General features: G+C 42.6%; 3 protein-coding genes across 9 annotated transcripts; 2 read left to right on the top strand and 1 right to left on the bottom strand.

The window, feature by feature from the left end:
• Nucleotides 1-409: 409 nt before the first annotated feature.
• Nucleotides 410-5,991, top strand: znf648 (zinc finger protein 648). Of its 4 annotated transcripts, XM_067230794.1 has the most exons (3): nucleotides 498-529; nucleotides 1,587-1,758; nucleotides 1,873-5,991. In XM_067230794.1, the coding sequence occupies exons 2-3, from the start codon at nucleotides 1,645-1,647 to the stop codon at nucleotides 3,136-3,138; spliced, it is 1,380 nt and encodes a 459-aa protein (XP_067086895.1). In that variant the 5' UTR covers nucleotides 498-529; nucleotides 1,587-1,644; the 3' UTR covers nucleotides 3,139-5,991. The 4 variants fall into 4 exon arrangements, with proteins under 4 accessions (XP_067086894.1, XP_067086896.1, XP_067086895.1 ...); XM_067230793.1 differs by lacking the exon at nucleotides 498-529 and adding an exon at nucleotides 410-449 and having other exon boundaries at nucleotides 1,587-5,991; XM_067230795.1 differs by lacking the exons at nucleotides 498-529; nucleotides 1,587-1,758 and adding an exon at nucleotides 426-449.
• A 3,565-nt stretch (nucleotides 5,992-9,556) lies between these two features.
• Nucleotides 9,557-19,402, bottom strand: sec16b (SEC16 homolog B, endoplasmic reticulum export factor). Of its 4 annotated transcripts, none has more exons than XM_067230789.1 (22): nucleotides 19,086-19,395; nucleotides 18,773-18,870; nucleotides 18,579-18,681; nucleotides 17,719-17,806; nucleotides 17,444-17,573; nucleotides 17,155-17,306; nucleotides 17,000-17,061; nucleotides 16,668-16,806; nucleotides 16,230-16,454; nucleotides 15,716-15,813; nucleotides 14,206-14,287; nucleotides 13,897-14,014; nucleotides 13,661-13,772; nucleotides 13,407-13,512; nucleotides 12,872-13,009; nucleotides 12,568-12,681; nucleotides 12,144-12,228; nucleotides 11,685-11,948; nucleotides 11,479-11,507; nucleotides 11,234-11,329; nucleotides 11,050-11,135; nucleotides 9,557-10,000 (listed from the first exon to the last, which is right to left on the bottom strand). In XM_067230789.1, exons 1-21 carry the CDS (start codon nucleotides 19,367-19,369, stop codon nucleotides 11,088-11,090), a joined length of 2,571 nt encoding a protein of 856 aa, XP_067086890.1. In that variant the 5' UTR covers nucleotides 19,370-19,395; the 3' UTR covers nucleotides 9,557-10,000; nucleotides 11,050-11,087. The 4 variants fall into 4 exon arrangements, with proteins under 4 accessions (XP_067086890.1, XP_067086888.1, XP_067086892.1 ...); XM_067230787.1 differs by having other exon boundaries at nucleotides 11,685-11,951; nucleotides 19,086-19,391; XM_067230791.1 differs by lacking the exon at nucleotides 12,872-13,009 and having other exon boundaries at nucleotides 11,685-11,951; nucleotides 19,086-19,396.
• A 1,672-nt stretch (nucleotides 19,403-21,074) lies between these two features.
• gadd45ab (growth arrest and DNA-damage-inducible, alpha, b) lies at nucleotides 21,075-22,936 on the top strand. Its single transcript, XM_067230797.1, has 4 exons — nucleotides 21,075-21,212; nucleotides 21,456-21,557; nucleotides 21,709-21,922; nucleotides 22,222-22,936. Exons 1-4 carry the CDS (start codon nucleotides 21,163-21,165, stop codon nucleotides 22,333-22,335), a joined length of 480 nt encoding a protein of 159 aa, XP_067086898.1. The 5' UTR covers nucleotides 21,075-21,162; the 3' UTR covers nucleotides 22,336-22,936.
• Nucleotides 22,937-23,788: the final 852 nt, after the last annotated feature.

Here is a 23,788-nt window from a genome sequence, read left to right as displayed (position 1 = left end):
TGAATCTCGAGGTGTATTTTGAGAAAACTGAAATCTTTAGACATCTCTGAAACATACCATCTCTGAAACACACATAGTCTAGAGACACGCAATAAAACAATCCACGGTCAAATAAGTAATTTTTTGTAATTTTAAATCAATCCAGGATACATGGATTGATCGATTTATTGATTGATCGAAAGGTGATCCAGCAGCCAGAGATACCTTTGACTTGAATTCCGTATTAACGTCATAATATGTTGAAGGAAACTGAAGGAAACTGCTAAGTGCTGGCGTCCGTGCGCGTGGAAGCACGCTGTTGTCCACTAGACATATCACTCACACGAAACCCCGCCCATTCAATTCTAGCCATCTGCTTGAATGACATGGATTGCTGAAGGAGGAGAGTAATGATTTGGCCACGGGGAAGAGGTGAGTCGAGAAAACTAGTCAACTCCACACTGCTGAAGGTAAGGGGACATGATGTGTGACAGCATGACAGAAGCTCAGCTGAGAAACGTTCTAAAAGCCATGAATATCCAGAATACTGGTTAGTGTTAACTTTAGGTGAATCCATAGATTCTTATTAGCCTTTGTTTATTTATTGTCATTTTTGTCTAAAGCTCACTAATTGACACGGCATAGGCCTATAATATGTTTGACTGCGGATGTTAGCGGCATAACAAGATCATTAGAGAAATTGGAACTTAAAACCTGTTGCTCCTCCACAAAGGCTGTCAGAGGGTCATGACAAGAGCTGTAAAAGCAACGAAATGCACTTGCGTCTAGCTATCCAAATAGCCTTCCACGGATACGTTGAGCATGTTAAAGAACGAATTTCTAAAGTGCAGTTTTGGAGCGACTTTTATTTGACATAATGTTTAGAAGTTTACAACTTTGAATTCTCATTTATGACTTTTGTGCCACTTAAATTCTAGCTATACACTGACCTAATCCTAAAACGACATTGTACATACTAATTCTAACCCCTGAATGCCTATGAAACAAGCCTTTGGGTCAGTTTGCAGTTGGCTACAGTTGCAGTACCGCAGCACGACAGATGCACTCAGCAAAGATTACTGAGTCACTAAATGTATTCCATAGTATATAGGTACATTTTAATTATGCCATTTGAGGTATTTTAAAATCAATAAAGCTTGAAAGCTATGTTTTGTTAGTTGCATTAAGTTATTAAACCCCCAAATAAACTTTGCACCTAATAAATCTGAACTTATATTTGTGAGTGTACATAATTGAAATCCTTATACTGAACAAGATTTGTGGCTTAACCACAAAGTCTAAAATATAAATGACATTCATGTTTTACATACACTACTCCAAATGCATTTAGTTTTAAGTTAGATTGCATTACTTAATTGTGTTCTCAATGCGATATGTCATTATATTTCACAGTTCTCCATGTTAATGATGTAATTATTGTGAATGTATTGTCTCATGGTATTGCTTATTCTTACAGTGTAATTAATGTGATCATTTGAATCATGTGAAAAGTATACTTTATAGTTTAGTCTGGAATAACATTCTGACGTATACAGTGCAGCCCACCATATTAATTGTTAATGTTTTTGTTTGTTTGTTTGTTTTAGTCGTTGGAGTAGAACAGAAGGAAAACCTGCATGTGCATCCATCCCAGCAAAACTGAATATGTCTGATATAACACCCTCAAGGTTTTTTGATCAAAAATACATTTCAAAAAGAAGCTTCAGGAAAAACGTCATAAACAAAAGACATTATGTCCCTCAAGTGTCCTCTGTGGATGTAGGTGACAGTGGCATTTGCACAATCGATAGTGATTCTGACTCATCTTATAATGATGGTGCCAACTCCCTCTCAGGGAATGGCAACATTGAAATGATCTATTTAAACCCCCAGACTCCTACTTGGACTCTTGCAGAGAGGTTTGCTGAACTTGCATCTGGAGAAAAGGGACTTTGTTCAGAAGCTTTCTGTGGTCCGGGTTCCCCTGCGCCTGAAAGAAACGGTGTCAGTAGAAGAAAGGGATGTGATGGTGACACGGTACGCGAGAAAATCGCCCGCTGCATTTCTAATAAAAGTCACGACCAAAGCAAATATGGTTGCACCCATCCAAAACTGCCAAAAGGGACAACGTTCAAGGCAGAACATCCAGAGGCACCCTTAGGTGTTTGTGGTGACAGGGAGGTAGAGAAAGGCAGAGGAAATCTCCCTCTCAAAGATGCAACTATGTTTGATGCCTGCGAGGATGGCAAGGTGCCGCTGGTTTTTGCGGCGATGAAAAAACGGGGGGTGGAAGGGGACTCGGAGAACCGCCCCTACAAGTGCACACACTGCAACTGGGCCTTCAAGAAGTCGAGCAACCTCCAGAGTCACCTGGACACGCACAGTGGCCTCAAGCCTCACGTTTGCGAGCTGTGTGGCAAGGCCTACTCTCACCAAGGCACCTTGCAGCAGCACAAGCGCCTGCACACGGGCGAGAGGCCGTACCACTGTCCCTTCTGCGTCAAAACCTACATCTGGTCCTCGGACTACCGCAAGCACATCCGCACGCACACCGGCGAGAAGCCGTACGTCTGTGACACCTGCGGCAAGGATTTCGTGCGCTCCTCAGACCTGCGCAAGCACGAGCGCAACATGCACACCAACGACAAGCCGTTTCCGTGCGCCGAGTGCGGCAAGACCTTCAACAAGCCGCTCTCTCTGCTGCGCCACGAGCGCACCCACCTGGGCGAGAGGCCTTTCTGCTGTCCCGACTGCGGCAAGGCGTTCGCCGTGGCGAGCCGCATGGCGGAGCACCAAAAGGTGCACACCGGACTGAGGCCGTACACCTGCGCGGTGTGCGCCAAGTCCTTCACCAAATCCTCCAACCTCCTGGAGCACAAGGCGGTTCACAGCGGCGTGCGGCCCTACAAGTGTTCGGAGTGCGGGGTGGCCTTCGCTATGGCGTCGCGCCTGGTGCGTCACCAGCGCGTCCACACCGGAGAAAAGCCCTTCGTCTGCACGGGCTGCAGCATGAGCTTCAGTCGCACGGCCGCCCTCAAACGCCACCAGGAGCAAGCGTGCGCCGGAAGGATCTTTGTCTGTGTGGAGTGCGACAAGTCTTTCCAGTGTGCCTCGCAGCTCACGCAGCATATGCAAAGCCACAAGTCCAAGAATGCCTGATTTGATTGGAGTGCTCGTCAAGACCATTGTTACACCTTACTTTCTTCAAAGCCCATTGTTAAAACAATGTGTTCCTTTAGGATCAGTCGGTAATACAGATATTATGTATAACCGCAAATATTTGTGAGGTTTGACTGTTGCTGTTGTTGTTGTGTTTTTTGTCCAATCGAAACACAACACTAGAATAATAGATTGATCATAATTGCGTAAAGCTTACGCACAAAGAGTGCACATTTAAAAAGTATGGTTTGGTTTTATTTTCTTTTTCAACAACAGAGCTTTGAAATTCACTAAATCGTCCTTCATTTTTACCTCAACACGCCAAGTCTTCCAGTTCTTCCAAACTGTTATTTAGTAATTTTCTCAACTTCTTTTTTGCTCTAAACAATTATGAAACCTAATTCATGATCAAAGATAGTGTGCACACAATGTGCATCAATGTGATGGGGACATTCTGTTACTGTTTATTCCTTTTTGTGTAGATCAGACGGACTGAAAAGGAACACAGGACCAAATTACATTGCTTTAAACATAAAATGAATGTACATTCTTTTGGCAGTTATATTGTACACCAATTCATGCAGTGGTGACCATTTTACATATTTGGACACAAACAAAAATCTTGTTTTAAAACTTGATTTATACTATACCTCTTGGTGAGTTTCAAAATATCTGTTCTTTGTCATTTGAGTATGTCTTTGTTTCAAACAAAATTATTTAGCTAATGTAGCCAATTTTGAGATTGTAGATGTATTTAATGTGGACAATTAAGTAATAAGACTAGGGTTAAGACTCACTTGTGTCTGTAATTTTTTGCGTGGATTTGGAAGATTTGTTAGAAAAATATAAACCAAATTACATAGCTCCAGATATGGAACAATTATGAAGTGTTTTGCATTAATTTGTTTGTTACATCTATCACTGATCATTTTGACAAAAACCAGCATATTACATTTGAGCTTCATCCGAGCACAAATTTTAAAAGAGTTATACTTGTTTTTATTCTTATTCCATAAATATGTATTTAAATTGATTCAATATTATTTATTTACCGAAGCAATATGGATTCATGAAGTTTATTTTTGAATAAGCTTTATTTGACAATACTGGTACAGTAAACAGGAAACTGCTTTGTGCAATATAGAACAGTACAGACTGGTTTAATGAATTATCTTAGAAACCAGGACATGTAATGTTATCATTTTGGGGATGTGTACATCTTTAATAATTGATTTAATACATGCCTTGATCATATTTAATCCAAAAAGGGAAGGCACAGTAAATTGTTGTTTATTGGGTGAATTCAAAATGAATATTTGAAACAATGTAACAAGACAATGTATAGTATTGTACGTATATATCTGCACAATATGGCTTAATATCACATTGTACGTTTTACACAGCCAATGTTGCTGTGTGTGATGTATGTTATTGCTTGAATGCTAAAACTAGTTTTCTGCCAAAATGTTTCTGGTGCCTTACAGAACATAAGCAGAGCTTGGAAGGTAAATGAAACAATAGTAGCTAATTAGCTTCTATTAGCTAATTAGCTCATTTCTAAAAAGTGCCTCAACACATCTGCTCTCCCAGTACACAATTTCTGTCCAGTTCTATCATATTTAAGCATCTACTGCATATGTCTGTATGTGGAGGTAAAACTGTAAAAAAAAAAAAAAGACCTCAAACATGTTTCGGATTTAAACATGTAGAATGATTGGAATATTTGTAAGCACACTTCTTTTTAATTGAAAGGGAATGTACTCATTTTCTTTTCTCTTTGCATATTTTTTCCTTTGACATTTAAAGAATTGTTACATTTTGGAAGCCAATTGTATTGTTTTACAAAGTACAATCAGAGCCTTATTCTACAACCTTTAAGAAGGTAATCGAATGGACCTTTTAAGCACTTTACATGAACTTGTGATAGAGCTTTCAAGTACTCAGGGTCACTTGATTTAGTGCTATGCCAGTATGAATTATTTGTTGGTCTCATTAGCTCTATTGCTAATTGGTTTACATTAATTTACTGGGGAATGCTATGCTATCATGTGTCAGTAAACACAATGTTATTTAGCACTGTTACATTTTTATCTTGGTAAAAATTGACAGAGTTGAAAACTGAGAAATGTGCCTTATTTTAATTGGTGACTTGAATGAGTCCCACACTTAAAACCAATTGCACTTTGTTCAGTGTAACTGAATATATCCTTTTTATGAACTGTAATTGACCCTGTCAGAGAACATGGAGGCAAACGTAATGCATTCAAATATTTATTTTGATTGTGATCAGAACGGTGTTGTTTTACCTTAGTTGGCCTCCACATCTCAATGCATAGCATGCTCTTAAGAAACAATTGAGGACTAAGCAGCCCCATCCGGCTCCCACAGTCACTCCAGCACATGATTGGTATTGTGAGGAAAGCTGATTGGACCATTTGAGACAGAATGTAAGTTGAACCCTGTTCATATTTAAAAGTTGGAGGAGTGCCAAATGGAACACAATCTATTCCAGTAAGTGTGGCCTCTGTCGGTTGGTCGGTCTGTCTGTCTGTCTGTATTTATAACTACTGCAATTTTCACTGTTCTCACATCCTCGCAGACCATTTTAAGAATGCACATTCATCTCCATGGTCGCATGGAGGCCAAGAACACTCTGTTATAGGCTTTTTGTATTACACAGTGGAATATATATAAACATACTGTAGTTCAAAAAGCACATACCTGGTGTCGGTCTGCTGCTGGAGATTTTGGTTTGTTAGGAAAAAGAATCACATAAGCTCCTGAGTTTTGACATAATGTCTGTCATCAAAGGACAAATCATATTTTCCTCATAAAAAAATGCTCATTTGTGTTCACTGCCTCTGTCTTTATTTTAATTAAAAAAATATGTACATAATGTAGCAACTCAGGGGACTTGAAGGCCCGATACACAATAAAACACGACTCCGACACGGGGGGTTAACATAAATGGGTCTTTACTAATGGGTTTCAGGGTAAGGGTAATGGGACAAACTTTAAATCAGGGGTCTTCCCGTCCGGGGTCTGTGGTCCTTCAAGGAGTGTGGAAAGCAGAGGGAAAGTTTAGTCGTTTGGGCAACGTTCCTCCAGCGTTGTCTCCCTGATTCTCTCCCTCCCCTGCAGCCTTGGGCTGGCTCCCTTTAAGCCTTCGCCTGATTGTCTGATAGGCTCCAGGTGTGACCATTGCCATGTGCCCAGTGGCTGCAGCACCTCGACAGGCAGATAGATTCCCTCGATCACCTCCCCCAATTGAAGTCGATGGACCCGCCTTCGGGGCCGGACTGGCAGGTCTGACTCCCCTGGTTTGCTACAATAAATATAAAAATAAATACGAAATTTTCTTAACAAATATGCATAACGTCATAGTGGTAGGAGCCTGGGAAGTGACCTGGATCTGCCTCATCCAAATCCTCTTCCTGCGTGTTTAGCTCATACTTAGACACCAGTTGTAGTCACACTGCAAACTAATGGTAAAAGGAGATGCCAACAGCCGCGTTGTGAAATTCCTACCCTATTTCAGAGCTCCCTGAATAGCATTTGATTATGGCTTGGCTTTTTTGTTCTTTATTTTTAACAAGGTTCATTTTAACTTTGATTTTTTTATTTGAATTTGTTAACAATGTGAACACTGTCCCCCCTAAACATGACATAGGCCTAAAGATTGTAGAAGACCATGGGCCAATAATGACTTAATGAACTTAATGAACAATATAGTACAAAGATACAGTTATCAACAGTACTGAAACGTTCAATCATTCATTATATTGCACAGCAATTTAAGGAAAAAAGTATAAAACAAATAGGATTGGATATGGATTATGTCAATTCTGTTGAATGGCATAAATTACAAACATAAAACATAATTATTTTGTATGATGTTTCACATTCCATGTTCAGTACAGTATACAGTACACCAGAAATGTAATTAGTAACATGCCCTGCATGTGCTCCTATTGCTATACACATGTTCTCCTTGTTCTTGAAACACTCTCCTTCATAGAAGTATCTGCCATGGAACAAGTTGTGCTATAGGGAATGTTAACTACACACACCACTTTGGCTATCTTTACAGGGAATGAAGGGCGCTCAGATGCGTAGCCTGATAGCCTTGGGGATGTCCATCCCAAATCTGGTTTCCCTCTCCCCCACGCACCAGCTGCCACATGACATCAACTATCTCAGGGAGTCAGGTGGCTGAGCGGTTAGGGAATCGGGCTAGTAATCCGAAGGTTGCCAGTTCGATTCCCGGTCATGCAAACTGACGTTGTGTCCTTGGGCAAGGCACTTCACCCTACTTGCCTTGGGGGAATGTCCCTGTACTTACTGTAAGTCGCTCTGGATAAGAGCGTCTGCTAAATATGTAAATGTCAAATCTCAGGCCTTACAGAGGCATACAGTATGTCGATGTTCTAGATCACTACTTATACTTTGGCATAAAGTATTCAAGGGTCTCAGCCTTTGTAAAATGGTCTGTAGCTAACTGGTATCTGGAACCCTTACATTTTCATATTTTAGGTGCAGAGAACTGTGTTAAATGCCAGCCTTCAGATGATTTAATGGTAAAGATGTAGAGCAGTGAAGATCTCTCTTCTCATGGTTTGAAAAGGATATGGCTAACTATGGCGTGAGAAAAAGAGAGTGTTGGAGTGGTAGGTGGGGGTCTGGGTTTCCTTTTGGCACTTTTTGGTCAAACATGGACTTGCTTTTTTACTTTGTTCCAAATAAATATTCGTGGAACGCTGATGTATGTCACATTATCTATTGTTGCCGGACGATTATCAATTTCATCAAGCCTCAATTTCTTCATCCCCAGTTTTACATTTAGTCATTTAGCAGACGCTCTTATCCAGAGTGACTTACAGTAAGTACAGGGACATTCTCCCTGAGGCAAGTAGGGTGAAGTGCCTTGCCCAAGGACACAACGTCATTTCGCACAGCCGGGAATCGAACCGGTAACCTTCAGATCACGAGCCCGACTCCCTAACCGCTCAGCCATCAGACCCCCCCCACAGTTTTAATCTGTTTGCTTACACTGTGAGCCCTACTATAAGAACTTGAGAGAATCACAAGACCAAGTTTATATGGCTTCAAATCAAAATATCGGTTGCTCATATGAATGGTTCTATTGTCTTTGTCATCTATCCAAGTTTGTAAGTCAGAATCCCTTTATTCACCTCCCTTTGCCAAACCCAAGTGGCTTCAAGGAGTTTTCCCATCAGCCTTCACCTGTCATGTCCCCTCAGGGAATGTATTTCTGTAACGTCCTACCACATGGTGTGCAAATGTTGTAGGGTTAAAGGTCATCCTAAAAAAAGACATGTGGTCTGGTGTTGGGGTGTGCTTTGGGTAGTTTGGGCCTTCTCTTAACTGGTCACTGAGTCCTATGTAACTTGCACCTTGCTTTGGTAGCCTGCTTGATTTAAGATGATAAGATTATGTTTCCTGGAAACACATATTTGTTGAAACATTAGTCCCTTTAACAAAAATAATTAAAATGAGTATTCGTGATGATGTTAGCTTTTTGATAGACAATGGTATATTATTTGTGAAACAGAACCTTCTGAAAGGTTGTATAATCCAGCTATCCTGCATGAAAACAAGACAACTCTTATTTTAGGCAATGTCAAAGTGTCCTTGAAAACGACCTAGCCAGATTAATGTCTAAAATGTTGGTACACAAAAACTATTTCAAGATTGGCCAGATGCTGGTGGCGGGTATTTAGAGACCAATGTTCAAAGCTTGTGTTAAGTTTTTTGCTTCAGTTTTACTGCTAGAGCATTTTCCATGTATTCCAAAGTTTTGGGTTACTACTGAACTACCAATAAACCAGTATGTTCACTTTTTATGATCATTCACAATGACCACATCAAGTTTGTATTTCCACATTTGTTTGTATTTCCTATATTGTATCAAATAAAATTGCAAAATACTTCCAAACCAATGCCAAAGGGTAACTTTGGCATAAAACATAAAGAAACTTTTTTTAAATGATTTCAATCTCTGTGAAATGATGATAAATGGTTTTCAGATTGACTTCCAGATAGGAAGCTCCCATAGGTGTAATGCAAAGCACGAGGCGCAGAATGAGACTGGAAAGTCTGAATGTGCTCATGCACGTCCATTCGATTACACATTTGTTGCATCAATACAATCTAAGACAACCCTCCAAATCTTTCCAGATGGTCTCTTGCTTTACAAAGGGACATGAATAACAAAGAAGGAAAGAGAATGTCTAAAATAAAACAAGGCCCAACTATAGGCTAATCTGAGAACTCATCAGCAAGTTTAGCGAAAAGACAATGTGTTTATCAGCCATTTGATTCAGTGTTGTACAAGTCAGCATTGACAAGATCAAAGCCCCAAAGCACTTTCACCACAGAAGTCACACATCACACATGATTGTAAATAGCAGTACAGTTTAATTATACTCGATCGATACATTCAGTTATCTATCATTAACCCTTGTGCTGCTTTCGGGTCACATGACCCAAAGGTTCATAACGAACCATCGTTGTGTTTACCCAATTTTACCCAATACAAAAACAAATAAAAATAATTTTCTTTTTACCTTCGCAATGTGGGGGGTCTGAGACAGCGCGACGGTTAAAAGAAAATGCTTCACTTTGTTTTTGTATGCGATAAAGTTGTCGCAATACGACGGTGGGTCACAACGACTGATGGGTCAGAATGACCCGAAGATAACACAAGGGTTAAATAGCAAGGCTATGCTTTCCTGATAAGAGGGTTGAGCCATGTAGAGGAGGGTCCATAAGGCATTATAGCTGGGCAGCCTATGATGATGGGCGTGGGCGGGGTAGAGGATAGAGAAGTGGGCGGAGACTCCTGAGTAAACACAAAAATGAGAACACATCAGGTACAACATTCAGTGAGTCAATGACTACAAAAATGAACAGGAACTTGAACATACCAAATTGCATTCATTAAAACCCCATAGAACCTTGTGTTGACTGTTTTGATGAGTATTTAACTGACGTGACTGGAAATGACAATGATTACTTGTCAATAGCAACATCCTGTGGTGAGTTTAAAGCATTACTTTGTTTTGGGGAGAACTATTCTGTCTTTGTTTTGTATCAGTTCGATTGATATTTGAGTTCATGTTTTTATTCAAATAAAATAAATCATTATCCTGGTTACTTTTGCATTGATTTCAATAAGATCATCTTCTCTGAAAGCTTATGGCAATAAATCAAACCGTTTCAATATGTATTTACTTTACATAACTTTGTCAAACTACATGAAAAACCATACCATTTTGAGTTAGAAATTTGTTACAAACTGAGTTAGATTGACAGTACTGGTCAAAGCATCAGTATTTTCTACTGCTATGTGGTAATGGTGCAATATTCTCAGTTGAAAAAGAGAGAAAGCTAAACAAGCTTTAGCTGTGCACTGTTATTGATATATATTGCCATAATAAATATGATAAATAGCTAAAAACCCTGCAAAGACCGAAAAGGGATAGTGAGAAAGGTTTACATATTGTATCACAACAAACTAAATGTACAACCTAGAACTTGTTTATGGGGCCAGTGGACAAACAACACTTCACAAACTGTTCACAATTTAAACAAATAATCTACTGGCTATGAGAGGGTAAAAGGACAGTAACTTTCAGCATGAAAGACAAGAAAAATAAAATAAATGTGACAGCACAACTTTGTTTAAACATTTGAAACAAACTTTAACTATCTATATGATAATTTCTTTACAAAATACATCCTCCAATTGTCTCTTTCCCCATTTAAAAAATAATTGAAAAGTCACCAAAGATCATCTACAGTACAGAGCTATATAATCCACTCGCTGCTCTAAATGGTTTCTCTCTGACTCGTTATAACTAAAAACATACAGGGCTCAAATATTCTTACCGTTGTAGCAATGCAGACGGTCTCATTTGTCAATCTCATTATCGAGGCTGTGATTTGAACCAGCTAAACCATCCAGATGGGGTGTTCTGGCAAAAGAAAATGATATGGTTGTGTTGGAACAGAACTCATACTAAAGGTTCTCATGCGGTACAGGTCATGTAGATGAGGTGTAGGCTCCACCCACATGTTTTGGTTGGACTTCTGCCGATTCCGTCGACTGTCCATGTCCATACCTTGTGACAGGCATCCCAGCATGCATCTCTGCAGTCACATGCCGGCTCTGTAAGTAAGCATGGTGTATCGGAAACGATATAGATTCAGGTTGTGTGTATTTTAACCTATATCTGGCTATGACTTCTGCTCTTACTAAGGCAGATGGCATTGGAACCATCATGGTGAAGTGGTAATTGGAACTGGTCCATATCTCACCTTGCGTGCACTGAAGGAGGTTTCAGTCCCTGGACAGTACCATCAAAACACATTATTTTTAAATAATCTTTTTAAACTTAAATGTTTTTTGTTTTTGTTTTTTTATAAACATCTTCACAAAATATTTCCATTGATTTACGGAGGCGATGATAGTCATAGTGTCTACTCTTTTTTTTGGTGCTTCATCCAAACCAAGATGTGCTCACCCGAATTCACTCCACAGGGACCATCCCGCGACACCGGATGCAGAGGGGCAGGGCGGACGTGAGCACCACCTGCATTATGGTAACTGCAGTCTTGGCCCCCAGCTACAAGGGGCACTGCTGGCTGCGTGTCAGGCATGACGGATGGGGAGGGGAAGACCTGCTGTATGGGGGCCTGCTCCATTTCGGCTCCACTGGAGCCAAGTAGGTCAACGTGTGGGCTCAGCCTCGTCCCGGTCACTTCCCCACAGTCGGACGAGTCACCTGCTTCTGTTCCCGCGGCACAGAAAAAAGGTCAACCAAAACCGTTACAGTGTCTCTTCCCGCTCCCTAGCACTGTAGAGGTACGGAGGAGGGTCAAGTCGCATCACCAGCAGTTCTGATGCTTGAGGCATAAGGAACCGGCTCCCGTGGGAGTCAGTGTGGGACCAGTGAAAGAATGGTGAGAGACTTGAGCTTTACCTGAATAAACCGTGTTCTCCTCGTAGGCCAATGTGCAATCCTCAGCAGTGGGCTGGTGAGGCTTACTCCAACCATTGCTCCCCATCTGAGCAAATACATATGTTTAGGGCATAGGCTTAGGTGTTCCATGTTCTGTTAAGAGGTGAGATACAATGACAATAGCGAGAGCCAATTTCTGAACGATTCACCTTGTTTGACACTGTAACTTAGTAGAGTTAAATATAAATGTAATCTGAGAAAACACTGAACTGACAGACATCATTTGACAATCAGAACCCAGACCTTTTAAAAGATCGTCGCACTCCGCACAGAGTAAACAAAATTGTCCTTATTTGGCTTGATAGTGCAACTGCTTCCAAATGACACCCTGGGACACCACGTGGCTACGGGGACATGGGGACAATGACTGGATTAACGTGGTCACCTGCATGCCCTGGTGCTTGAGTCGCAGCTGCCGTAGCCATTCAGGATCCGGACCGGGCCGGATGCCAGCTGCTGCGCTGAGCTGTCTCTCCCAGTGGCCCAGTCTCTCTGCCAGCTAAATAGAAGAGAAGTGCTGAGCCACACATAAACACAGAAGGGGGGGTCACACTCCCAGACACCGGACCAGCAGAACATGTGAAAGAGAACGAGATCTGAACGGTGCCAAAGGGGAGTGTCTGGGAGTAGGTGGATGTCAGTGTGCCACGGGGGGGGGGGGGGGGGGGGGGGGGGGGGGGGGTTGCTACCTTAACAACCTCTCCCAGAAGCACCAGGCTAGGCTCATGCTGTCCGATCAGAGACCCGCCCACCACCTCGCAGTAATGGAAAGCCTGGGACACAAGCCCCCAGTCGAGCAGGCGACACGCATACAGGAACTTGTACACCTGACAATGCGACACGAGCACATGCGTCACCAGATATAGATTTCCTGTCCTCCCATCACCTTGTCTTTCAGTCATTTGAAATTCATGTCAACATAGCATTTCGGTTTTTTCCAAGTTATGTGGTTAGGATAACATAACAGGAAGATTGAGCCATTATTGTATGCAATTGGGTGACTTCCTGTAGTACACCCAGAACAACTGAGCTGTATTTTCCAGTAAACTGAAAAAGGTTATTGCTGAGGAATGAATATATACATATTACACATTATTTACTAAGAATATACCATTTTAAACGTTAGAAACTTCCAATATGATTACAATAACAGTGTTCTGCCAACACCGCTTTGTTCACTCAAAGCAGAATAGTTATGACAGTGCCACAAATCATGTCAATTACCTGGAAGGAAGGGATGGAGAAGGACTTATCACCAAGTTTCTGGCAGTATTCAAACAACTCAGTACACAGAATGGCCTGATTTGTGGAAAACTGCAAGAATGGAAGACTGAGGGGAATAAACATTGGATTCTCAGCATTAGAGCAGGTCAATAACAGTTTTGTCACCAAACACATGCAGCTTTCTGACTCACTTGTTTTTGAGTTGTTTATAACTTGGATGTGGGGTGTGTGGTGGAGGGGGGAACTTAAATCACCTGTGGCTGCTGCTGAGAAGAACCAGCTTGTCTGTCCTAGACGTGTACACACCGAAAGGGGCACCGGCCGTCAGGTAGCACACATGAGCCGCGTGTAGCAGGCCTCGAGAGGCTGAAAAATAGGCAACAATGACCTGTAAGATTGTTTTCTTTCTTCTGTAATCACAGTGAAATATACCTTATCAGATACATTGATGTGTTTTTGCGTGTGCGCACTGTATCTCAGAGGAAGTTACAGAGTGTGTCGCCTAATGTCATTATGGATTTCTGGTGCGTTGCAGCATCCTCCGTTTCATTGGACAACATTACGGCCAGATGTGGCTTCCAATCTCCCCATTTCTCATTTCCACAACACTAGAAACACACACATAAACTCACATTTCACTATGATAATAGTCATACAGCCATGTATTAGTCATACCTGCATGTATTTTGAGGGCAACCGGACACAGAAAACAAATGTGGTCAAAAGATGAAAATGGAATCTAAGTCAGGAGAATAAAGGGTGTGTGTGATTTGTGACATCAAAAATGTCAAAATATTACCGTGGAAACAGCAGGGATCCTCCCAGAGAGCAGTTGGAAGAGGGTCTGGAGAGGGTCGCTAGATGCTAGCTGGCCTGTAAACCTCCACACGGCACCGCACACACACACACAAAGACACACTGTGAAATTCACAAACCACAACACCAGCTAAATATATCCCAAAGAATCAAATGACATGAATATGACAACAAGTATATTATAATCAGCCACGCTGCACCTAGTGCCCAGCCTAGTGATCTGGACTCCTCCCTTAACCCCCCAGCTCTGTTCAATGTTAGCTCCACGTGCGGCTCTGAGATCTGCCCAAGCACATACTGCTAAGGGTGCCAGATGAAGCAGTAAAGTGACTTGGGTTACATGTCTGCATGAACCGCACTATAATGATGTGTGCTGAGGCCCTCTACCCAAACTTCTATATGTTTTTGTATGCTAGGATTTTCCTTGTTGTATACATTTACATTTAGTCATTTAGCAGACGCTCTTATCCAGAGCGACTTACAGTAAGTACAGGGACATTCCCCCGAGGCAAGTAGGGTGAAGTGCCTTGCCCAAGGACACAACGTCAGTTGGCATGACCGGGAATCGAACTGGCAACCTTCGGATTACTAGCCCGATTCCCTCACCGCTCAGCCACCTGACTCCCTGTATACGTTCTAATACAGTACGCCAAAGATGCCAGAATATCCTACTACCGGGATAACCTACACGGTACCAATTTGCGTCATGTGAGGGAACATGCTTTTCTGGCTGTTTTGACACAACTCTTTGTGTTAAATTGAAAAAGTTTCACTAACCCTAAGTGGCCTTTAAAAAACATGACACACCTGTCGGGGCAGTGAAAACAGCATACTCTAAATAGATTCGACCGACTAGACACAAGGCAAAATAATTTACACGTAACAGGCTTCAGCTTGTTTGTAAAATGTGCAAACAAAGTGTCTGCATCTAAAGTTAATTCTATTGGAGAACCATACATATTCATTTTATAAATGTATGTTACAAATGTGCTTGTAAAAAACAAAGCCACCCAAAGTCAACCTCTTCTCTGGCTTTCACATAGAAGTATTTCTAAGCATGTTAATGTTACAATAGGTACAATGTTTTGTCCCCTAAGTCTCCTAATGTGGCCCTCTGAGAGTTGTTTAGCAACACAGCTCAGTACCAGTCAAATGTTCATTTCTAATTCTTGGAGTGACTTTCCAGCCAATTATGTTCCAGCAATCCTGTTCCAGCCAATCACCTTTGGTGAGGCGGGCCTTCCTCCTTGGCTTATTTGGTGAAAGCACTGTCAATCAAACTTGAGCTGGAGGAAAGTGCGGAAGTTCAGATGAGAAATGGGGGCCCCTGTTTCTCATATTTGAATGTATTCAAATAATATGAAACACATTTTATAATGTTACCCACATCAACTTTAACATTAAGTAGCCTTTTTTTTTATTGACTGATAATAAATAAATTTTTATTGACTGATGGAATAAGTGCACCGCAAGCGATATATGGCTGTTCGAACCTGCTCAGCACGGTTGTATAAGATCTGTTGTCCATCTTGCTGGCCAGAAACAAAGCGTGGCCCCACAGGCCGGTCTTCATGGCCGCCTCCAAGGCTTCCTGTAAACACCGTAGGGGAGAAGGAACAGCACAAAAGGTCATAGGGCAAAGGAAGAAGACACCCCTGTGCCAAGTCCCAAATCATCCTCTAAATCCCAGGCCCTTCTGGAGATGCGAGGGGAAAAGACAGGTGTATGCAATTAGCTCAAATAGACAGCGCCGCATATTAAAAGAGTTCATCTCAGACGTGGTTAACTTGCTCCTTGACATGATATTACCTTTCCGCAGCATTTCATCCGTCTAAATCAATGTAACTGCATCATCCCAACCAAAAATAAAATGCCCTTTCGCTCAAGAATATAATATCGGACCAGTTATACTTCCATACTTGGAGGGGGGGGGGGGGGGGGGGGGGGCAAGACTATTCTTGATTGACAAGGGTACCAGCAGCCAACTAGAAGGACAGACTGTATTACCTTCTTCCTGCCAGCTAGGAGGAGTTTAGTATAGCCCTCCAGTGTCTGCTGTGAATGTTCTGGAATGGATGTGGCCCCATGCCCTGTCAGGAGGTCATGCCCCTCCGGCACCTCCGTGTCCGGACCGGGGTCCTCTCTCAGGTCGATCAGAGTGGGAGGCTCTGGCCCACAGCCTCCTGAAGAGTTCTGCAGGAGCAGTTCTGCGATGTCGGAACCAACGATGCGCTGGAGTCCACATCAACGTATACACAAAGACAATCGTTGCAATGATCAGTGACCTATGCGCTTTTGTAGAGCTCGCTCTTGGAAGTCGCTTTGGATAAAAGCGTCTGCTAAATGAATAAATGTAACTTTTTTGACTAAAAGCTACGGTGATATTCTGGCCGGTGCGCTCGATCTGTGGGGAGAAATGGGGAGCCGAGATTTGGTGTGACTTACTCCATTCTGTCTGCATAGCAGAATCAGTAAATTCCACAAGAGTGCAGCAGACTCTCTGTCCTGGGTTTTGTCATCTCTCATGCAGGCTTCTGCCCTCTGGAGGGCGAATGAGATAGCGTCCACTTTGTGAAGATCCTCCCTGGAAACGACCACGGCAATTTATTATTGGTCGAAAAACCGACTGAACAAATATTGGGACCATAGATATTCCATGCAATTTTGTTACATGTCTGTAGTTTTATATTAAAAAGATGGAGGCACACAAATAAATAAGCATTGCTTGATGCTGTTTGTTTTTTTGGGGGGGAAAAGTGTATGTTTAGTGTACCAACCTGGCCAGAGGCCCAGGAAAATCTCTCATTTCCTGTTGTTCTTGTGTTTCACCTAGAATGACCTGTAAAGAGCACCCAATCATGTCAAATCCAGAAGCCTTGATGAAAACCTTCGTGATTCGCATTTCCAAAACCGTATGGGAACGTGAGCGAACCTCAAGGCTGTGGATCTCTAGCAGGCCTGGGTCTCCCTGCGTCACCAGTCCCGGGTTGACCCGTACGAGCTGGCCTGCTGGCCCAAAGCTGACCACAGCGTGAGGCAGGGAGTATTTCAGAGGGGCAGTCACCTGGGGCACTACAACACGCTCTTGGGAGAGAGGACACGGAGGGTTGGTCTTCCTCATGGTTCATCATCACCCTCACAAACACCCTCATCTGGTGTCACCCGGCAACACATTCTTCAACGCAGAACCAGGTGTCGGAGAGAATACCCGTAGGTTTTACCTGTGTTTGCTGTCATCTCGGCAGAGTCGCTTGTCTCGGCGCCGTTAATGTATTGACTCAGCTCATAACTACTGGAGGATAGTCCTGAGGTTTTGGAGCTTGCCAGTGTGCCCGTGTTGTAATAGGAAGCCTAGAGGGACACATAGCGAGGCCTGGAGGTTAACTATTTATGAGCAGGCTACGAAAGCCAGGCGGCTAATTAACTTAATTCCATAACCAATAGCAGGAACCTATTGGTTCAGTTATAGAAGGTGTGTAGCCGCTGTTGTATTCACCTCTCCATAATCATCGCTGTTCTCCCCAGCTTGATCACCCTCATGTCTGCTGGAATCGTGCTGAAAACCACCTCTCCCATGGTCATACCTAAGGTGTATGAGATAATATGAGATTTGAGGAAATCGCTTTACATGGGCAAGGCAAGGCAAATGTGTTTGTATAGCACATCTCAACAACAAGGTACTTCAAGGTGCTTTCCATAAAACGTAAAAGGCATCAAGACAAAATTTAAACGCACCATAAGACAATATAAACTGAAATATATTTAAATACAACTGAAGAGTTCGATAAAGAATAGGCTAAAACAGAATGTGATAGATAAAACAGGACAGCAACAGTTACAGTTCAGTGAAGTATATTCAACAAAAGCCATAATGTAGATTTCGTAAAAAGGCAGCCGCAAACATAAAAGTCTTCAGCCTTCATTGAATGAACTGATAGTTGCTGCAGACCTGTGGTTTTCTGGGGGTTCGATCCAGATGGTGCATAAAAACTTAAATCTGCCTTTCCATGTTTAGTTTTCACTCTGGGGAGAGAAAGCCTAACCAGTCCCAGACAATCTGACAGGTCTGGATGGCTCATAAATTCATAGAACATCAGACATGTATTTTGGCCCTAAACCATTCAGTGCTTTATAAAACAACAAGAGTATTTCCAAATCAAACATTTGACAGACAGGACGCCCCTGTAAAGACCTGATGTGATCAACTTGTTGGTCTTAGTGAGGAGCCCAGGAGAGAGTCTGAACAGCTACAGCTGATCTATGATCGACACAGGGGTATACTCCTTAGTATATGTCGCTGATGGATTTCCCCGCTCGCGTAGAGACAATCTAGAAGGATCTAGAGGTCATTCTCACCTGGACTGTTCTACAGACGCACTCCCAGCATGCTCCTGCTTGTACCTCCTGTCATGGTACGGGTCGGCCCTCCTGGACTCCTGGGAAGTCCATTGACCCGCGTCTACATAAAAACAATCAAACAATCCATTGAGCTTATCAACGCACCTTCATTTCTGGCTGGGGTTCGCTGATAAGAAGCTGTGACTAAGTACCTGGATATTCATAAAAGCCTGTGTAATAACTAGGGTCGTAGTGGTTGTAGTCCTCCCTGTAGTTCCAGAAGCCTTGGGGTGGATGGTCATAGCCATGCCTGAAATCAGAAGTAGCACACGCGCCAACTAAAAACACCAGATCCTTCAAGAGAATCGTGAAATCTGCCCACAGCGCATTCGCAGATACTACAATGCAAATGACAATAATGCAGATTCCGTAACAATTGCCAGACATGCATGTGGTCTGTGCCTTCGGCTGAGTCTATCCACCTGTAAATGATGGACAGATTGACGTGAGCCTCAAGAAACAAACCTGGAATGAGGTCTTGGGAGTGCGTGTTCTGGTCTGTCATGGCCATATGCAGCTCTGGCTTGCGGAGAGCTGTAGAGGGGTGGGTACTCTGGTCTGGGTGGAGGGCTGGTGAGGGGAGCTATGTAGCGGGGGTCTGGTTGAAGCCATTGCCGGTCCCTCTGTCTCGGGTCAGGTGGTGGGTAGTATCCACCTCCCTGGGGAGTGGGACGGTGGAAGTCGTCTGGGAGTTTGGGTCTCTGGGAGTGAGGGTCAGACTGCCGCCACTGGTATCCTCTGGGGTCCATCCCACTGTCTCTCTTACAGAGGTCTTAGCAAACAGTGTTAAGAACTTCCAGTGTGAAAAAACATTGAGGGGGAAAAAAGACGGAAAAAGAGAGAAATGTAAATACCTAGGAATATGCAAAAAAGAGCTGTCCACTAAAGAAACAAATGGTACTAAAAAGCTACAAGGACTGTTCAGGCTACTACTGTAAATATAACCACCAGAGTGATCTTTGCAATATTGACACTGATAATTTTTCTTCAGTCTAAAAAAAGTGACCGGGCCTACAAAACATGGCAAATGATGTTCTTCCATTCACGTTAAATACCAGCCATATTTGACGTTTAGTATATAAGAACAGAGACATCAAAGTTATAAGAAGATATAAAAGTAGAGTAGGCTACAGTAACAATTCTATTAACATTTTCATATAGGCCTCCACGCATTAACCTCCAACTTACACTTAATAATACACTGGCAATTCGACTTTCTTCTCAAGAAAAGCCCCCCAAAACAATTTGTAGCCTACATAAATGTTTTTTTTCCCCAGTTATTTGTAAATATTCAAACTTACTGCTTACATGCGTTCCCAGTTGCAGTCAAAGTACATGTGCCACATCATTTCCCTCAAAACACAACATGAACTGAGACGACCCATGGACTTGTAGATAACGCACGAGAGAATAAAGTGCAAAGGCGCCAGTGATATCACTGAGAAGCCCTGACGCGCCCTTTTCATCGGGTTAGATTATACCCTCCAATTAAGCAAAAACAAATAAGGTTCAGAACATTCATGCAAAATTGTGAAATATGCACATAGTTTTTAGCCGACAGCCTACATACCACGCACAAAGAGGGATTCCGGATAGCATCTTCAGCTCATTTGAATGTAGTCTAGGGATGAGATTGATCCACGCCCTTGAATACGCATGCCAAATTGATGCTTTCTTTTCTGCAGTGAACTCAGTTCAATCTAATTCAGTCTTTCTGTGTTTAGTCTACTGTTTGTTATTAATAGTGTAAATTGTAAGAAAATCTAACTTTCAACTACAATTTGGTAAAAGTCACAAAGTAGAAGAGTGCTGGTCGAACTTGCCACGTTGCGCGGAGCCGCCTACTGTCTGATACAGCCAAGCCTACCTCTTGTCATAACATTGAATACCAGCCATTTAATAACGTTCTCCACAATGGGGCTGGGGGGGGGGGGATGAGGGGGCTGGACACTATCTAAAGGAACATTTTGATTTTTTTGCCATGCATGCTCTATAGCTTAAAAAAGCTGGTCTCAATGTCTCTTAACTGTGGCTCTCACACGCAATACATGTTGGCTAGCAGGTCACAACATGGTTGTCATGTAGCAGTTCAATTCCAAGCTCCAAAAGCCTGCGGTACATTATCATATCAGATACAAATAGCCTACATACATTCAATCTGGCCAAGTTCTTTTTTTATGTAAAGTGAAAGTGTCACTTGCCACAGCACTGTCCTACTACTGCCACAGGGTGTCGCAGTTTACCTTAAGACAGGTCATGATCAACTCGTTGTTGACGTTGTTTCTCAAACAATATGTGTGCTAATGCTTAAGGGGGCGCTCCTCCGTTTACAAACTGTACACACATGCCTCATTAGCATGTGACCAATAGGATTGGATATGCAAAGTGGAAGTCTGTAGAAGGTCGTTTTGTACAGCAAACCGTGTGTGCAAGTAGTCATATGAGAGCGATCTGTACACGGTGATCTTCCCCAGCGGATTACACAGGACGTTGTGATACCTGCATCGATTCGAGAGTGTGGATATTGTGTTGCCTTTTTCAGATGTGCAATATGACTTTTGAGGAAACAATTGGAGACAACTCTTCAGAACGGTGAGACATCATACAGTATTTCTACGTTATAAACTACGGTTACAGTATGATTTGACAGGCTAAATTCCGACAGATGCCTCTGACTGGATGCACGACCGGGCTAGCAAAATACTAGCTAGCGCCGACAATCGTTATAGTATTAGCTTCAGTTACATTGCTTGCTATTGACAAGAAGGCACTAAAAAGAGTACTTATTTGTAAGCTGTTTGCTTTATGCAGAGATATGTCTTTTTCTCTTCACAGAATGGAATCGGTGGAAAAAGCATTAGAAGAGGTCCTCAGCTCTGCATTACCTCAGGGTTGCATCACTGTCGGAGTGTACGAGGCAGCAAAGTCACTCAATGTGTAAGCCATTGTCTTCAAAGTGCTATAGCCAGCTGCAGAATAAACTTACACAAATGTACACAAACACGTGCATTGTAATGTTAAACAATACGTCTTGTTTAAATGTCAATACCATGTCTCTAACAAACCTCTTGATTGTTGATATTTTCAGGGACCCGGACAATGTAGTGTTATGTCTCCTTGCCACTGACGAGGAACACGTAGAAGACGTTGCTCTTCAGATCCACTTCACCTTGATCCAGGCATTCTGCTGTGAGAACGACATAAACATCCTTCGAGTGAGCAACATGAGGCGTCTGGCAGAGATTCTTGGTGGAGGGAAACCTGGAGGGGAGCCCATGGATCTCCACTGTGTATTAGTCACTGTAAGTGTCATAACTGCGCTTTTGTTACATTCAAACAAGCTTTTCTAGAAAATATCAGCATCTTGGTCTGGGTTTCTGCATGTTTATTATCTCCTGCATCTATTAATGGACGCAATATTTTCATGTGGTAACAAAAAGTTAGTTGAAGTTCAGGCATCCAGTCTGCAGAGGATACAGGATTTTGCATACGTTGCAAAATCTTGAGCACCCTGCATGAGCACTCTGTTCCAGCCCTAGGAATGCAACTCTGAGAATGGTATCGGTAGCAACTAACTGTTCTGCTTTTGTTATTGTTCCAGAACCCTCCGTCTACTACTTGGAAGGACCCAGCACTGAGCAAAGTAAACCGGTTCTGCAGGGACAGCCGTTGTCTGGATCAGTGGGTACCCGTCATTAATCTCCCCGACCGATGAAACAGCGAGGATTTTAAAACACTTGTCAATCGAAACTGCACTCAACATGTGTAATAAGCCGCCTTTGTTGGACTTCTTTGAGCAAACCCTGGAGAGTGAGAGGAGAGGCGGGAGGGGGGTGAGGAACAAGAAAACAAGATCCAACGGTTAAGAAAGAATGACTCAGCAAGATGGGTTACAGTTCTACCGAGCAATGACTGTGCCTCCCATTATCGGGAACGGAGTCTGCACAGGAAACTGAATCATGTGAGCACGTGGTTTAGTAGCACACGTTCGGGACACCAGAGTGGCCCAGAACAGGCACGTGGACTGGACCAGTCCGGACTCGACTGGTTCCGAATGGACTGGGCTAGTCCACGCTTTCAACCCTGCTCAAGGAACTTGGACCAAAAGTGGATACTCTTGAAAAGGGAAATGTTATACTCATGGTATTCAAATGTGTTGATTTATTTAAAAGGGAATGTATTCATAGGCTATTACAAGGATGTTTTTACTTGTCTCGTTAACGTTTTGAATTCACATTTAAATTAATTTAAGGAATTGTATTTATTGAATGAATTTGCTACTTGTTGAAATGTGAAATAAATTTAACTTAACATATCATTGTTTCCTATACTTTCTGGTTTGAGGTACGATGCAACTGTTGGCTACTAGATGGGTGGGACAAGGAAGAAACTTCTCTTTAATGCACTGTTATGTTTCCCCTCCTCTTAGTCATACAGATCTTTCTGGATGTGGGCAGACAGACCATTCAGGACATTTCCAAAAGAACTGTGCTAATGTGCTAAAGTAGCTTAAACAATTCGCATGCAATACCTGCTCAACCGGGGAGTACATCTTGTGCAAAGATTCTAGTAGGGAACTTCAGTAAATGAAGCCATTGCATACGATGCCACATAGACAAATTGCAGAGACATCAGTTGGCATGCCCTCTACAGCACATCCCTAAGAATAGACTATGTGCTGCGTGGGAAGCGAGAACAAGAACCCCCACTTTGTTTCCTGCGGCCAGCAGTGCACTCAGTGTGACAGGGCCCTTCACCCTAGATCCCCGTTCCAAAACAAAAGTGGGGAGATAAATATACCACTGGCAGTGTTAATAATACGCTGAGATGAAAGAAAAGGTTCATTTCTGAACCGTCGCACACTAAGAGGACGCTAGAACTACGGACGGCGGGGGACAAAGCCTTGCGAAGAGTGGCTCTTTAGAGAATGTGTGTGAGTCAAGGCCTTTCAGGCTGTGCTGAGCTCATTGCTAAAAATAGTCCAGTGAATGGACTTGCAGCTCACCCAGTGACGCTCTAGTGATAAAAAAAAAAGAAAAAGAAGCTCCTATTGAGTAGCTGCAACACAAAAAGAGCAGCACTGATGTCAGCATAGCTCTGTTAGCAACGGAAAAAAAGGAACGGCATGAGGCTAGAGGGACTGTGGCTAGCTCAAAGACGACAGCATC

Source organism: Osmerus mordax, chromosome 27 (genome assembly GCF_038355195.1).
Source record: "Osmerus mordax isolate fOsmMor3 chromosome 27, fOsmMor3.pri, whole genome shotgun sequence".
Taxonomy (NCBI): Eukaryota; Metazoa; Chordata; class Actinopteri; order Osmeriformes; family Osmeridae; genus Osmerus; species Osmerus mordax.
The sequence above is the reverse complement of the archived record's forward strand: the minus strand, read 5'-3'. Positions and strand labels throughout refer to the sequence as shown.

Coding starts and splice junctions, on each gene's coding strand:
- gadd45ab (XM_067230797.1), top strand. CDS start 21,163: ATGTGCAATATGACTTTTGAGGAAACAATTGGAGACAACTCTTCAGAA. Junction 21,213..21,455: donor GGAGACAACTCTTCAGAACG/GTGAGACATCAT, acceptor TTCTCTTCACAG/AATGGAATCGGTGGAAAAAG. Junction 21,923..22,221: donor TCCACTGTGTATTAGTCACT/GTAAGTGTCATA, acceptor TTATTGTTCCAG/AACCCTCCGTCTACTACTTG.
- sec16b (XM_067230787.1), bottom strand. CDS start 19,369: ATGGACCCCAGAGGATACCAGTGGCGGCAGTCTGACCCTCACTCCCAG. Junction 15,814..16,229: donor TCCTAGCTGGCAGGAAGAAG/GTAATACAGTCT, acceptor CGGTGTTTACAG/GAAGCCTTGGAGGCGGCCAT. Junction 13,513..13,660: donor CTTCTCAGCAGCAGCCACAG/GTGATTTAAGTT, acceptor TATTCCCCTCAG/TCTTCCATTCTTGCAGTTTT.
- znf648 (XM_067230793.1), top strand. CDS start 1,645: ATGTCTGATATAACACCCTCAAGGTTTTTTGATCAAAAATACATTTCA.